The following is a 15,868-nucleotide window of genomic DNA, read 5'->3' as shown; positions in this document are numbered from 1 at the left end:
ATGAAGAAAGATCTTTCTTACTTCTTCACTGAGCTCAAAACTTACCATCTCTACTATTTCTATGTAAAATAATTGTAGCTACTTAAAACTGCATGGTAATTAACTCAAAGCTGTATGTTCATTTTGATTATTAATTTTGCAAATTATTTTGTACATCTCTTTTTGTTTTGTTTTGTTTGATTGGTTTTTATATTTTGTTTTTTGTTTTTTGTTTTTTTGTGTGTGATGTACTGTTTTGTCTTGTTGCTGCAGATAGATCTTGTTCCTCCAGAAGTAGTAACAGCCTGGAAGCATTACTTCGCATCCAAGTTTGAAAAGCTCAGGGTTGTATGCTTTACATCCTTCCCTAAAGATGAAAATGAACGCAATAAAGACCCAAGTAAAGGTACAATTATTAACTTTGTGAGAGCGTTAAATTATAGAATTAAAATCATCAAAGATGAGCTCCTGAAGAAAATTTCACCTTGATTTTAACTTGTATTGATTTTTGATGATATGCTGAATTGTTTTCAACGCCAGTTTTATCCAAGCGCCGTCGCCGCAAGAGATGTTTCTTTCCTGTTGGACCAAGGGCTCTTCTTGAAGCTTGTGAGAACTTACGTGGAGACAAAGGTATGATGATTAAGTTAACTTAGTTTTCCCACAATTTTGTTAACTCTTAGACTCCTAAGAGTGAGTAGCATCTAATTTTTCCTTACAATATCATCCCTGAATCGTTACAGTGAGGTCACAAGGGTAAAGGAAATGATCGCCAAAAATAGAAACTCAAATTATCCTTATCAGCTCTGAACGGTATGGAGAATATGCATACTGATGTTAGAGTATAGTGTGTTAACGCTATTTGATGCTGTTTAATTGTTAAGCTGGAATTCTGAGTCAAAATCTGCATATTTTGAAGGAAACCAAATTGACATAATCTAAATAAAACTAAAAGTCAAACTGCCAAGGTCGTTCGAACGATATTTCGTAATAAGCAAGTGGAAAATGGAAACAATTTCCATTGTCTTTTTGTTAAATATTTTTAATCTATCACCTTCATTTTAGTTGACTTTAGCAACTGGGCCAGAAAACTCAGTCAGCAAGAAAAAGGAGAAGAAGAGGGCATCATTTATGATGACTATGGTAGCTCTGAGGAGTCTGAAGGTACAATGCTATGCCTCAATACTACTCAGTGAAATGCAAAAGTCAATAAATTCACAATGGTGTGTATTCAACTAAGTACTGTTGAATGATCATAGACAATCGATTACATACCGGGTGAGCTTATCCTAATTTCCTCAGCGTTTGGCAACTGGCAGAGAGTATTTCATTTTACCGTTACATGCTTGTAGTCTGCGCGGTTCACCCCTTTCTTTTTCAGGTTCCCATTGGGCGTAACAGCTCGCTAATCTCCAGCTATACTTGAGCTGGCCCAGTTTTTCAAAGGACAGATGACGCTATCCAACTAGTAATTCGCATCGCTATGTAGCGGATATGTGTTATTAAAACGAACTGCGCTATCCATCGCATGGCGATTTATCCAGTGGGTAGTGTTATCCACCCTTTAGAAAACATGGGCTTGGGCGGAGAAAGGCACCAGACAATGCTTCGATCCCCGGCAAGGACCTGGGCCCAGCCCCTCAATTTGCAAGAAATAGGACATCCACCGGTTCATCAAGACTGCGAGCCATCCTACATGTCTCTAAAAGTTTGCTAAGGAACAGAGAATACATTCGGGCGCCATTCGTGTTCAACAAAGGAATACTCGAGAGAACGTCCCGTTTCGGGAGGCGTAAAATTTAAGCGCTTGTGTGTACCCTTACTACCTCTATACTTGCGAGAAATCAGTAACACTTTTTATTCTAAGTAGATATATTCCATTTTTCGTTTCGACAGAAGAGGAAGGTAGTAGTTTTGAAGACGTCGAGCATAACGAAGATATACTAACGTTGGGTCTCGTAGGTAAGTGGAGCAGTGTTTTAGAAGAAAAGTTGATACTAAGGGGCTGCTAGTACATTGTATTTGCAGCGCGCTCGACGCGTGCGTTGCCTAATTAAAGTTGCTTAAAACAAATACAAAGCCATCTTGTACGAGTTAAATTGCTCTGACAACGCGTTCATTAAAGTCTGCTCGGCTCTTATTTTAGGTCACCCAAATGTTGGAAAGTCCTCCCTTCTTAATGGTCTCATCGGACACAAGGTTTGTAGCAGGGTTCTACAAGTTGTACTTTCCTAACTTTGAAGTTTACTTTGAGCCCTTTTTAGCGGGTGTGCGAATATATCATAAGGGTAGGGATTTCGCCATTCGCTTTGACGAAGTAGTAACGCTCGAAACGTCAGCTTTAGAAACTCTATAGGGTGGCCAATTTACATGATCAATACAGTCGATGAAACCAGATTACCTGATTTCAATAAAAGCCAGTTACCGTTGGTCTGCAGCCGACTGTACGACCACTCACCGCCGTCTTTTTAGCCAGCGGGCTCTCGTTTTTGGGTTTCGCCTTACGCTATTGAAACTGACCCCTGTAAGAGTCTTGGCTCTTAAAATAGTAGAACCCACCTCTTTCATACACGTTTTGGATGTTCTTTTTCGTATATTTCTTCCCAACAGGTTAAGAGCACCTTTTGTTTCGCCTTACGTTATTTAAACTGACCTCTGTTAGAGTCTTGGCCCTTAAAATAGTAGAACCCACCTCTTCCGTACACGTGTCGAATGCTCTTTTTCGCATATTTGCTCCTAACAGGTTGTGAGCACCTCTCGTACGCCTGGCCACACCAAACATTTTCAGACTATATTTCTTACGCCCAACGTGAGACTCTGTGACTGCCCCGGATTGGTGTTTCCTTCTGTCGTTGGTAAACAGCTTCAGGTAAGCTGTGGTTTTTCTATGTTGCGATAACTTTGGTTGTGCGTTTCTTTCCCAAAGTGGGACTAAAAAATACTCTTAGTGGTAGCTCAGAGTAAATTTTCTTTAATTAAGTCGCGAATATTACGTCTACTGGTGTGGTTTAAAAGGGTGTGGACATAATTCTGTACACTTTTATGTCAGCCGAATTTAAAACTCATGAATACGTAGACAAGTTGTTACTGGGTTTCCGATTTCGTTTCATGGGGATTTCGAGTCGATCGTACTTCACGCTCGTATCGTCACCAGAAGGAGTACTTATTCTGGAAGGTAATGATGCAACCCTTCAGTAATATAAAAGAAAAAACTCTCCCTAGTTCCTGTGCGGCAATTTTTTTTGTTCTCTTATCGAGAATAAAAGAGCGGATAAAGACACCCTATCCGAAAGATATATCTGATCCATCCGTATGATTACCTACCTGTACCTAAACTTTGCCCTCTTACCTCTTTGTTTCACTGGTACCCAGCTGTCACAATTCAGCCACAGATGTCAAGACATCCTCAGCAGATGTACTCAACGTTGTTGCCGTGTTTTCCTGCCCTTAGATCTTATCAGGAATGTATCCTATTTCACAAGTTCAGGAACCATACACCTCTGTGGGGTATTTAGCTGCCAGAGTACCCCTGGTTGATCTACTACAGCTGGTCCACCCCGAAAATAGAGCTGATTCTGATGGAGAGGGAGGGGTGGGAGAGGAAAACCATCCTTGGTCAGCATGGGATGTTTGTGACGGTGAGATGAATACTCTCCAGATCTAACCTGCTTCTTACAACATTTCGCTGTTAAATAACTTTTCTGAACATGACTGCAGTCTAAGTCTCTAACGGTGCTCTTGTTTTGATGATTCTTTCAGCCTGGGCTCATAAGAGAAGTTTTCTAACAGCAAAAGCAGGCCGCCCCGATGTATATCGAGCAGGTATTTGGCGTTGCTAACATCATCTCGGAAAGATTTGGGTTGAACTACCTGTACCTAGATGCAGACGCCTTATCTTAGAAAGGAGATCAGACAAACAGAGCTTGCTAAGAATTTATGAAGTGTGTCAGTGGCAAGGTGCAGTTGCTATGTCATAAAACTGATGCACAGACGGTTCTGAGACGCCGGTAAGAGAATGCAGCATCTTCTCGCGCGCTTCTCCGTCAACCATTCAACTAAACGCTCGATTAAAATTTGTGAAGAGTATCAGGGTAGAGAATTTTTAACTTTTAGCTTGAAAATTCTGCAATTGACATGATCCTGAAACGATACTCTCTCTCTCTCTCTCTCTCTCTCTCTCTCTCTCTCTATATATATATATATATATATATATATATATATATATATATATATATATATGTACTTTTTTAATGTTTGGTTTATTTTCTGTACTTTACATCTTAGCCAACAGTCTTTTGAGACTGGCTGTGGATGGCAAGATTGTTATGTGTGTATATCCACCAGGCTTCATAAACAAAAGAGGTAAGTCAATCGGAATCTTTTCCCCAATGATTTTCGTGTCAATGACGTGGAATTGATAAGCAATTGCCAATTACAGTTTACCAGTGAAGGTGGGTGGCTCTATATAACTTTTTTGTGAGATGAAAAAAGCAAAAAAAAGAGCGTGTAAACCTGGCGTTGGCGCACAATTAAACGACTCTTGTGACAAGTGTGGGAAAGAAACGACGGACGAATTTCGCCTGAGTGAGGTAAAGCTAATGTTCATTACTGTGAAGAATGCTGTCATATTCATTTCTTAACCCGCAGTTCACATATGTGATTTTCATATTAACACAGTCAATTATTCATCACTTCACGGGTTTATTACGAGCTAACATAGTGACCAGCTTCCAGTTGACTTGTTAACTTGGTTGGTAGAGCACTGCACCGGTATCGCAGAGGTCACGGGTTCAAATCCTGTGCAGGCCTGAATTTTTTTCAGGCCTTATTTTCACTACTGCCCAAGATCTCTTCCATGTTCAGAATAGCTTATGTTGTCACCATCGCTTTTGGTGTTACGCCTGAATCTTGAATCTTGCTATGGCTCAACAGATGAATGGCAGCAACATCCTGAAACGGAAGAGATTGCCCTTCTACAAGACAGACACTCAGAAAGCAAACGACTGCGACTTCAGGAAAACGAGGTGGACGAGCTGTCATTGCATCTGCTTGCCCCTCCGGGCTGGAGCAAGAGAGATGAGAGACCGAGTAGTGATGGCGATGACGAACAGGAGGGGGAGGAAAGCGAAGTCATGTCCTCAAACCCGTTTGCACTTCTGTCAGACGAGTGAAGTATATAACGAAGGAATTCGTGCCACCGCTGTTACGAAGTGTCAATTGATTGCGCCCTCGAGAAGTGACGCGAGATGATTTGCAGTGGAGCACATTGCACTCAATTCATAAATCCGCTTTTAGCTTGTTCGTCGCTTGACGCCGCTTGATGATGAAAGAAACATCTCAGAATATGGGAAAGAGACAAAAGGGATGTCTAATTCTCTAAGCTGAAAAAATTACCAAAAAATGTAACATGAATCACTCATCATTTGTGAACAGCGGTTTGTGGGATAACTTTCGGAATCACTTAACGCATTTTATTGGTTATCTTTACCGGGGAAAAATTCTCGCCAGGTTGTTGCATTTGCGTAAAAAAATACCAAAGCTCTCGCACAGTATTTTTTCTTTTACCTCAATGGGGCTGAAATAAAGAGTGAAAATGAATAATATTAGTTTAATGATTATGATGGTGATGCATTCATGCAGCGCAACCTTCATATAACTACCCTCTAATACGCTTTACAACACCCTGCGGGGGACTATGGCCAGACTGCATTAAGCAGTTTACAATTTTTGAAAGAAAATTTTGCAGGTGCCCCTAATTTTAGAACTTTTGGAAACTTAGCCAGGCTACGTTCCCTACTCTTTTCAAACAGAGCGTGGATTCTTTAACGTCCCCTCTCAACCAATGCAGTGAAGATGCAGGAGAGGGGGCCTGCGGTTTATCGTCCTTATCCGAGAAGACTGGAACGTCTAACCTTAAGCGAATGCAATAGCAGAGGCTGTAGCACCTTCTCCCTCGTCATCATTTACAATAATCAGAATGAGGTTCCCCCCCCCCTCCCTGAGGGAATAAGTTCAAAAGACATCATTGCAGTGGCCGCCAACCTAACGTAAAACAAACATAAAAGCGCAAGGCCACAGGTTTCGAGAGAGGGAATGCGTGTGTGACGGAGAAGGGACTGGGTTCGGTTCTGCACCTGATTAGCTCGCTTTAAAGAAGCACACTGTTTTGGTGCTAATTAATCAACAGTAGGCGAGGGATTTCAAACTGATTGTAATTGAAAATTGCCCGTTTTGATTCATTTGAATGCAAACAAGGAAAAAGAGCTTTTCCTTTGAAAATGAACCATGTACACTGCAGCACGTTCTTGAGATTCAGATGGATGAAATATGCAGGTAAAAAATTTCAAAACTCAGTCGACAGCGATGACATGATCGTGCTAATTTGAAAGAGGTGATGATGACTCTTGGCGAGGACACCAAAGAGTCTGAAATGGAATAAAATTTCACTTTGTATATCATGAATCAAATCGCGAATATCCAATAAGCAATTTTCACGACTTCGAAAGAATGCGTTATGATTTAGTACAGACTCCTAAATTGGGGACTAAATTGGAATGCTGTCCGGTCGTCAGATTTGTTTATCACGAATATTACTGAGTATTACTCATTGCTATTACCATTACATAACATACAGGGGAAATTTTAGATGCTGATCGGCTGAGACAGCTCCATTAATTTTGGTAATTTCCCAAGACACAATTACTTGAAATTGAGAACATTGACGAGGGCAATACAATTTATGCAACTTCTAAAAACACTCGTGATATTAATCCTTAATTTTACTCGGCCCCGTACGATTACCTCTTTCGTAATGCTAATGAGAATACAGGCGACACACCAGTCACGTAAGGAGTAGGAAAAACGACCGACTGCAAAGGTGAGATACGTGTTAAGATAGGTAAAGAAAGTGGTCCCGGAAGTAAGGGGTCTCACATTTTCTTCGAGTATCACAGCGGTTTGCTGGTCTCGCACTCTTGGTCTCGAAAATTTAAAGATCAGGGCCTAGTTTTTGTTTTCGAAAAATACCTCGGTGTTATGTGTTTTGAAGCCAACCCGTCTTGAGAAACATCCTGTGTGTTTCTAACACATTTTTGGAACTGTTTACACCTGTACCATGTACGTGCTTCAGTGGATAAATGTTTTACAATTTGCAGTAAATAAATATACGTAAAAATCCATACAAATCAAGGACCTAAAATACTTTTTGACTCTTTGATTCGGATTTTTATAAATAGCATTCTATTCTCGTCGAGCAACGAGTTACAGAAGCTATTTTAAAATAGTTATTCATAGATGAAATATTTAGCAGCGCCTTAAAGTGTATTCTTGGACTCAAATATTACGTATCAGTATTGTTACGGTTTTGGTACTACCAGAAATGGCTTTGAACAAATTTTTTGTCGTTGCGTGACAGTGACCTTCGTACTTCCTGATACAAAATGAACAGTATTCTAATTTTGCATCTTTGTTAATAATTATCCATTTATTTTTTTTTTTTGGGACTCGAATGGTGTTTTATTTGATCGTTTTCTCGTAGGCGACTACCGCCTTCAACAGTTGATCTAGTTGTTTTAAAACCGTGGGTGGATATTCCAGAGATATTTAAAGGAATTTCGAACCAAATGAAAGGATTACAAAGACATTGCACTGACGTGGTACTCGTTTAAGTTGAAACCGAAATTCTGTCTATCCATGTGAGCCACGTGTATTTGTTAGGAATAACACACAATAATGTGTGGGAGAATCAAACAAATGGACTCGCCAAATGACCGTCAAGAACGCCCGAGATTATCATTATTCAGGGTAACATAAAGCATTTTAATAAAAAAAACCATTCAATGTTGTGAAGAAAAAGGATTTCAAATGAAACTTACGATGGTTTTAAACTATAATACGTAGTTATATTCAGATGCTTCGGCAACACTGACGTAAATTATTCAATAACACAATTTTTATCAATAGTAGCTAACCCAAAAAGGAAGAATGCGCTTTGGATTTCCGGTCTGCAAACCTTTCATCTTTGGATTTGCGTAAGAAGGCTTGGCTTTTTAAGGACAAGAGTTCACGCTGGATAGTCAGAATTTGTAGGTGAATCAAACTACAGAACAATGGGCAACGTTTTGTTTAACTATTTAGGTAACGGTGTGAGCGAAGATCTCCGGGAGGAAATCGCCCGTCACGGTAAGTTTCAGACTGGATTCCAATCAAGATGCATTATGAAGCGGTCCTTAATTTTTTTTAGTCATAAGATCCAATGCCTCTTTCAACTAACCGTGCAAAATACGTACTGACATCTCAATCCGTGATGTTGAACCAACTGACCGAAGTAAACATTAATTGATGTGTTCAGTCTCAATGTGAGAAAACGCACAAAAAGATTGCTCTTTGTCAGGATGTTCTCGCCCTAACTTTGAGCAGCGTTGTTCTCACCTTCAACTGTTACTGGCCTTCCATTTTCAAGTCCTTTTGAAAAGGCTTTGTGAAATAAAACTGAGTAAACTTTGAATTGTTCACAGAAAATTAAACAAATTATAACGCGTTCGTTTTCGTGTTTACAGGCAAGGCGTATGATGCCGATGATTCGATTCAGTTGACACCCACTCTTCAAATGGCAGATACGAGTCGAAACGTCAATCGTGTAAAAGACCTGCCAAAGGATCAAGTCTACGAAGGGGTGCAGAATCCGTATGTGTTAGTGATAAACAACGTGAACTTTAAAGAAGACCCAGTACCAAGGAATGGAGCCGAACACGATCTTAAAAACGTGGAAACGTTTTTACGAGAAGCTGGTTTCGAGTCTGTGGAGAAGCGTTACGATCTGGAAAAAAAAGAGATGATGGCAGCTTTTGACGAAACTCGAAAAAGTATTGAATCAGGTAAGTGGCTTTACACCGAATTTCTACCTGTTTTGCTCTCAGCGATGGAAGCTGATCCGATGAGCGTCTACTCCATTGCCTTTGTTTGGTCTTGTCACGCAACATGCTCTCCTTAAAATGGAAAGGAGATCATTGTACGAGGTTCAGTCACTTATCGCCGTCGAAGCCCTACAGCACATGCTCTCTCCGCCCTCAAAGGACGAGAGCAAATGACAAAGTTATTTTTTAACTCGGGCTCCTGTTTTGTAAGGTCTGGTATGTAAATAATAAGAAGAGCTGTTACAAATTCAATTCTAATCGAATAATTTCATTGCACAGGTAAACATGACGGCCTCATATGCATCATCATGAGTCACGGCGATGACAGAGGAATCAAGTGCAAGAACGGTGAAACCATTCCAGTTGACGAAATAACCTCTAAATTCCGTGGTAGCGATGAATCGTGTCCACAGCTAGCGGGAAAACCTAAACTATTCTTCCTTCAAGCATGCAGAGGAATAGTCGACGATAGAGGGTATCGGCATGCAGCCAGTTCGCAAGACGACGATGTTGTTGCTGATAGCTTTTCTTCTGAGAGAACGTCTCTGACGCTTCCTTCTGATGCAGATTTTTTGATTAGTTACTCTACCACCACGGGTTACAAGTCATACAGGAGGTTCACCATGCCCACAGCAAGTGCACCACCCAGTGAAACGCTCGGCTCCTGGTTCATCTTCACATTAATGAGAGTTCTACGGGAAAATTCACACAAGGACGACTTGATGACAATGCTGACTAAGGTGAATCAAGAAATGATTAAATATGCGACAGGTAAAGGCTGCAAGCAGATTCCAAGCCATGTCTCCATGCTCACACGAAAGGTCTTCTTCACAAATTTTTTTAATAAGACATTTTAATTTAACCATAAAAACAAACATCTCTTTATCATTCCTTGCTTTTGGCTGTAATAAATTTACTTGTTGTGAAATAAAGATCATTTTCAAGCTGTAAGTGTTGTCTATTCGATGAATGCGGGTAAGAAAGTTGTTTCTGCGAATTCTTACTAACATCACATTAAATTTTCTATTTCTTCTGCGATATTTTTCAATTTCATCCGAACAGGGAACTCGAATGCCTGTTTCATGATACACCATCGCGCGCAACATCGAACGTTGGAAAAACTGTAGGTACACGAGGCCAAAAACTACCATGGTTTACATTAATGGTGCAAATAGTGCTTTTCTATTGTGGTCCGTTAAACCAAAACAGTTTTTCTGTCAGCGAATCAGAACAAATTGGGAACTTCAAGTGAAACAATTCAAGTGCCAGAAGTGCGAGAAAACGCTGGTAGCCAAGTCGCGGTTGATCTCAGTAAAGAATTTGATAGGGTGGGAGAGAGACGTTTCTCAGGTGGTGAAGTGAAGTACTGGAAACCAACGAAATCTAGTATTATTTTTGACACGTAAACGAAAATTTATAGAGCTCGAGATCAGGACTAATTTGAGACTATTTCTCAAAAAGGGCTCATAAACTTACGGCACTCCCATCGAGAGTCTCTCAAATGCCGACTCACAAAGGCCTCATAAGGTGTTTAGATCATATAATGAGTTACCCTTGATTGGTGTCAAATGCCAAAATGGAACTGGACGTTGATAAGCCTCCGCTCTATTTGAACATTTGGTTCTCATTCATTTTAGGTTTTCTTTAAATTGGTAATATAAATCAGATTCACTTTAGCATGAGTTTGAGTCTAATTCCATCTGTCGAAAGGGAGTCGGCTTCCTGTAATCAGATTGTTTTATTTAATACTTTATAAGGAAACTGGCCTGAACATACGTGACACGAAGTTCTTTGGGCACTCGACGGCGCTCGAGGCCAAAAGGACTCTTTTCTCTTCCTCTTCCAGCATCGGAAGAAGGGAAACAATTTCTTTCAAGACCAATATCCCAGAATCTTACTGCCAGCCTTTCCTTATTAAAATTTTTATTGACATTAACAGATTATCCAAATGATAGCGATCTTTGCGTGAATACAAAATAAATGTTTTGAATTAAACTTGCACGGCTGTCGATAAGATATTTGGTACTATCTTCATTACTTCTTCAGTTTTAACCAAAATTCTTTCATACACATATTGCATAAACACAGAAAGTTAAGTCTTTAGGCGGTCAGGGCTTTCATAGGCGCTGCGTTCTGGGTGCTGTACCCAAATGTCATCCCATAACGGAATTTCTCACCTGAAAACCAAATAAAAGTGACACGTTCAGTAAACTCTTCCAGCGAGCTACGAGAAAAGGGAAATCTGTCATTAATCTCGCACCCAGATCTCTCACTGATGAAGAGAGCTTTGTTAGGAAAGAGTTCAAAGTTTTTTCAGAGTTTTTTCAAACTTTTGGACATTTATGAAGTTTCGGCCGGCGCCAATTTGCTTTTTGTTTTGCTGCTTCATTTTCATATGCGCGATCTTCTTTGATGTGCAGATCTAACGAGCTTTAGCGATTCCAATGTAATTTTGCTTCTAGTAATGGGTTTTAGATATCAACATACTTGTTCGTTAAGCAGCAGGATATAATAGAGTGTTGTTCTGTACGACTTAAAGTTGTCGGGCGTTACAAACGCCTTAAGAAATCCTATTTTCAGGGAAACTGGTAGAGAATGGATACTGTACCTGGCACATGTCCAGTGTAATGAGGGACCTGTCCCGAACCTCGGATGTAAATCGGCTTGGTGTCGACGATTTTGATCTCGGGTCGATCGACAGTTATCGGCAGCTCCTTGACACGCTTCAGCCTGTCACTTTCAACCGTGAAATCACACAGCGCTTTATTCGTCAACAGGGGATAGCCCATTCCCATTTCGCCCCTAGCTCGCGGGACGAATCCCGTGTATCCCGACATGAGGAACTTCTTCGGGTCGTCGTTACTCATTATGAATGGGGAAAGTGAATGTTGTAAAGCGAATGGGGAATAATACGCCTTAGGTCGAATAGTTATTGACTTGAGCGGAGTCTTGTACTTGGTTGTAATCAAGGTATCACTGGATAGCATTTCTTTGGGAACGTCTTTGCCTTTTTGCAACTCTGCGATTGTTCTTAGGTCGCGGATCTTACGATTATTTTTCACTTGGTCTTCCTGGAAACTTGCAATGGCGCTTAAACACGTGTCTGCGTAAGGTTTTCCAAAGTAATGCTCTCCTTTTGGTATATAACCTGATGATCAAAAAAAGGGGGAAAGGTCAATGCTGTGATGGCTTTGAGCATGTCCAAATGGGTGGGGTTTTTGTTTCGCGCATCGGGGGATTGTGGCGAGGGGACGACGAAAACATTTCCCTGTGTCCCTTGTGGGGTGGGTACGGGGCCCAAACGTACCTCCATCTGCAACTTACTTTTTTGTCATATGAAAAAACTCTCGGTGGCATATCAAGTCACGTCATCCGCGTGCGTTTGCTAGAAATTTGCGGCACCGCTTTATTTACTCATTTAGTACACAATTAGGAGTAAATATTGCGGAAGGCGCGCTCTGATTGGCGATTTAAGATCCGAATATTCTTTGCTATTCACCTTCAAGCAGCGCACACGGGATTTATGCTCGAAAATAATTTAATTGTCGCAGGACTAAACGAATTAAAATCAACTTTTTTTTGCTACGTTATCACACTATTCTAGTATATACTAAAACAACTATCCACCTCAGAGTCGTCTGGCAATGAGTATTTACCTCGCCGCTTTGCAGCTTGGTAACTGTCCACCACTAGCCACCTTCACTTCGGTGAATTGTTGTTAAATATACTCGAATCATTTACCGCGGTAGTCTCGTGTCTCTGGCTGGAGTCCTTAACTCCTTCTCGATAAAAGAGAGGATTGAGGAAACTGGAAGTTCTTAAGGTACCTTGCACCGACACACTTCATTACAAGCCTATTTTACCAAGTTCTGATACACACGGGAAGGTTAAAACCTTCGGTCAAATTCAGTTATTTGTTTGACTAAGAGCAATACTAAAGCCGGAATATCTGCCCTTTTTAGTGGGCAAATATCATTACAGATACACCTGAATTTTTTTGCTGAAGTAACTTTTTAACAGCTAAAAAAAATCTTCTTAAGCGCTTTAAGAAATTGTTTAAGCCTGCTAAACAATAAAAATAGAACTATATTTAATCTGAAATATTGTAAGGGTTTCCTTATATTGGTGATGGAAAAAAGAATGGAAATATTATACTTCTTTAAGCCATTCGATACAAAAAAATTATAATAGCCAGGTTGATCATTTCTTATTCCTTTTGGCGGTCTTATATAGGTACCATTTCTTTAACCTTTTTCTTATTGTGGTTGTGAATTTGACATGGAGACAGATGTTTCTGCGTAAGCTGCGGTTTGCAGCTAGTTACCGGTATATTTTCATTATGTTGCTAAGAAAAATAATTAAGTACCAAGAAAATGACTCTACCCTATAAAAATTGATCCCGTACAGGACTTTCCTGGAAATAACCCTCCTTTATACTTTTATCCATTTAATACTCTCGTTTTTACGCTGAATCCTTGTCGAATTCCCGATCAGGAAAATAGTTTTTAGTTTTTAATTTAACACGTTCGACACCTCTTTTTCTTAGAGGTGATTTAAGGGGTAAACGAATGTGTAATCTTCGAATTTTGTGTATACTCTGCTGTTATGTAACAACCTTCAAGTAAGTGTTGACTTTCCCGCTATCCTGGCTTTTCTGTTGTTTCCTTCAGTGGCCTTGAATGTCACTAGTCCTTAATGTTCTTTGATTTTGCTGTTTTGCTTGGTTTTCCTGGCTTTTCTTTTGGTAGCCTGGTTTCTCCTGGTTTTTCTTCCACAACCACAATAAGAAAAAGGTCAAAGAAATGGTACCAAGATGAGACCGCCAAAAGGAATAAGAAATGATCAACCTGGCTATTATAATTTTTTTTTATCGAATGGCTTAAAGTAGTGTAATATTTCCATTCATTTTTCCATCACCAATATAAGGCAACCCGTATCTTCATGCCGACACAGAAACGAAGCGTTGCTACGCAACAGCTGAACTTTAAAGTTTTTAAGTTTACCGCGTATTATGTAAATTTCCCTAGTATATGTTTATATATATGTTTTTTTTTTTGTTTTTTTTTTTTTGTTCCTTTCACGAGTACTTTGATTACCAAAAAAGCAATTTTATCCGATGTTGAGTCTGTTATGCCTAAACTGGTGTATGTTCCAGCGGCATATCATAATATGACAAACAAAGGTAACGCAATATTCAGTTATCTGATGGGCAACGCATACATTACATAAATTTTAAAGCTCATGAAATCGAGACTCGTCTGCTCCCTTGGTTACAGCTGTAAACTATTCACCACACGAGTCACAAGACAGGAAAACACTGGGACGTCTGATTCTTCCATATCTCTCGAAAACGAATTAAATGATTTCAAACCACTTTTTCTAGGCTCAGACACGGTTCAAGTTTTTTAATTGAACATTGTCGGTCTTTCTGGTGTTTCTGCTCCTTCTCTAAACGAGAATAAAACCCTCGCTACTCTTGTGTTCGTGCCTGTCACCTTTAAATTCTTTCAATTTATTTTCTATCGTTTATAGCGGAAGGGATAAAAGTTGTTCTAGATTTTGTCATGAAATATCACTATATTTCAACATCTTTTCACGAATCCCTCCACAAGCAGCGATTTGTTTTCATTTCTTTAGCAAAGCAAACCGCAATAAACTTCTTTGACACTCGTTTGTGTACCAAGGATTATAATATACGATTAGATAATCGCTTCAAAACATAGCTCTAGGATATGTGTTAGAGCTTAAAGTAAGAAAAAACATCGCTTCTACTTCCTACCTGTGTAGTTTGGCACCATTTCATCGCACAATTTCTGATCGCCGAGATTTTTGCAACGCGCCGCTATCAAAGATCTCCTGTTGTCCTTCGGCGGTCGGGGATGTGGAGTTATGTCGGACAGTACAGGCCTGCCGGAGCTAGCCACACTAGATGTTGTCAAAAGCTGAGAGGTTGTTCTTCCGAAAGTTTCGCCAATTTGGTACTTGAATTGTGGGCAATAACCGCAATAACTGCGTAAGCAAAGCAATCATAAAGACATAAATTCTCGCTGGCAAAAATGAAGTTCGTGTTCTATTTAAAAGTATTTGCGAGGAGTAAGCGATTTGCACAGGGCGCGACAGATTATAAAATCCTGCCAGATATTACCTACCCCGGTATGTGGTATGGATCCGGAGTCATAAGTGTAGATTTCCTAGTTCCTCTCATTTTAGTGCGCTGTCGAGATTCACCGCCGTTTAAAGCGTGATCTTACAAAGGCATAATCTACTAAAGCACTCAGATTCAACTGGATCGACAATTGACTAATAAATACATTATACTCAATTATCCGTATGACTTAATTAACAATAGACCCAGAAGACCGCGCGAGCTTATCGGAACAATGACATAAATACTACCTATTTGAATGCAAATTTTTAAGCCTAAAAGGTGGTCTCTTCTATTTTCGATTATAGGTTTTTATGGTGAGCCATTGTTCGGTTTAAACAATTGTTTTGTTCTGCGTCACCCAAGTGGCAACACGCGAGATACAAATATGCAAATATACTAAAGAAACTCAATAGTGACAACCAGTAATCAAGCAGAAAAAAAATTGTCATCGTCTCGCTTCTGTGTAGTCTTCACTTGCTGAGAATATTGAGAAGAATTTGTCGAGGTATCGACGGCATAATTAAGCTTTCTTTTTTTATAAACGATGATTGTGCACTATTGACCATTATTGGTCGATATCAACACTGACGAGCACTCGTTCCTCTCGACCAGCGGACATGGTAGCAACTGAACCACCATAGCAACGAGTACTCGTCGCGTCGGGAATCTTTAACGTTGGCGAAGACTTTTCCGAAGATTTAGGCGAAGAATCGTCATCTTCGGGCAGAAAAACGGCGCGAGACTTCGAAGCATGCGTAACAAGAGAAAGTAATCACCAGTCGGTTCTCATTGGGTTGTCAGTGAGACTAGCGCGAATTCTCGTATG

At 40.0% G+C, this 15,868-nt stretch overlaps 4 protein-coding genes across 5 annotated transcripts in view; 2 read left to right on the top strand and 2 right to left on the bottom strand.

The window, feature by feature from the left end:
• LOC131778800 (uncharacterized) overlaps positions 1-15,868 on the bottom strand; it is a 41,345-nt gene that overhangs the window by 23,912 nt on the left and 1,565 nt on the right. The window lies entirely within an intron of this gene.
• Positions 253-5,571, top strand: LOC136280111 (guanine nucleotide-binding protein-like 1; the record flags this gene model as incomplete). Its single annotated transcript, XM_066164787.1, is given in 10 exon segments — positions 253-385; positions 520-612; positions 1,045-1,143; positions 1,876-1,941; positions 2,126-2,178; positions 2,723-2,848; positions 3,431-3,617; positions 3,739-3,801; positions 4,264-4,341; positions 4,912-5,571. Coding segments are annotated over 10 exon segments (1,137 nt in total), but the record flags the coding sequence as incomplete, so codon positions are not given.
• Positions 7,575-9,811, top strand: LOC131778781 (caspase-3). 2 transcript variants are annotated; one of them, XM_059095229.2, is made up of 4 exons: positions 7,575-7,782; positions 8,116-8,160; positions 8,538-8,855; positions 9,174-9,811. In XM_059095229.2, exons 3-4 carry the CDS (start codon positions 8,588-8,590, stop codon positions 9,749-9,751), a joined length of 846 nt encoding a protein of 281 aa, XP_058951212.2. In that variant the 5' UTR covers positions 7,575-7,782; positions 8,116-8,160; positions 8,538-8,587; the 3' UTR covers positions 9,752-9,811. The 2 variants fall into 2 exon arrangements, with proteins under 2 accessions (XP_058951212.2, XP_058951211.2); XM_059095228.2 differs by having other exon boundaries at positions 7,942-8,160.
• Positions 10,646-15,185, bottom strand: LOC131778734 (ciliary microtubule inner protein 2B-like). The gene is made up of 4 exons (XM_059095181.2): positions 15,044-15,185; positions 14,674-14,903; positions 11,503-12,042; positions 10,646-11,071 (listed from the first exon to the last, which is right to left on the bottom strand). Exons 1-4 carry the CDS (start codon positions 15,097-15,099, stop codon positions 10,995-10,997), a joined length of 903 nt encoding a protein of 300 aa, XP_058951164.1. The 5' UTR covers positions 15,100-15,185; the 3' UTR covers positions 10,646-10,994.

This window comes from Pocillopora verrucosa, chromosome 4 (assembly GCF_036669915.1).
Source record: "Pocillopora verrucosa isolate sample1 chromosome 4, ASM3666991v2, whole genome shotgun sequence".
Taxonomy (NCBI): Eukaryota; Metazoa; Cnidaria; class Anthozoa; order Scleractinia; family Pocilloporidae; genus Pocillopora; species Pocillopora verrucosa.
Note: the sequence above shows the minus strand (reverse complement) of the source record. Positions and strands in the feature narration are given on the sequence as shown.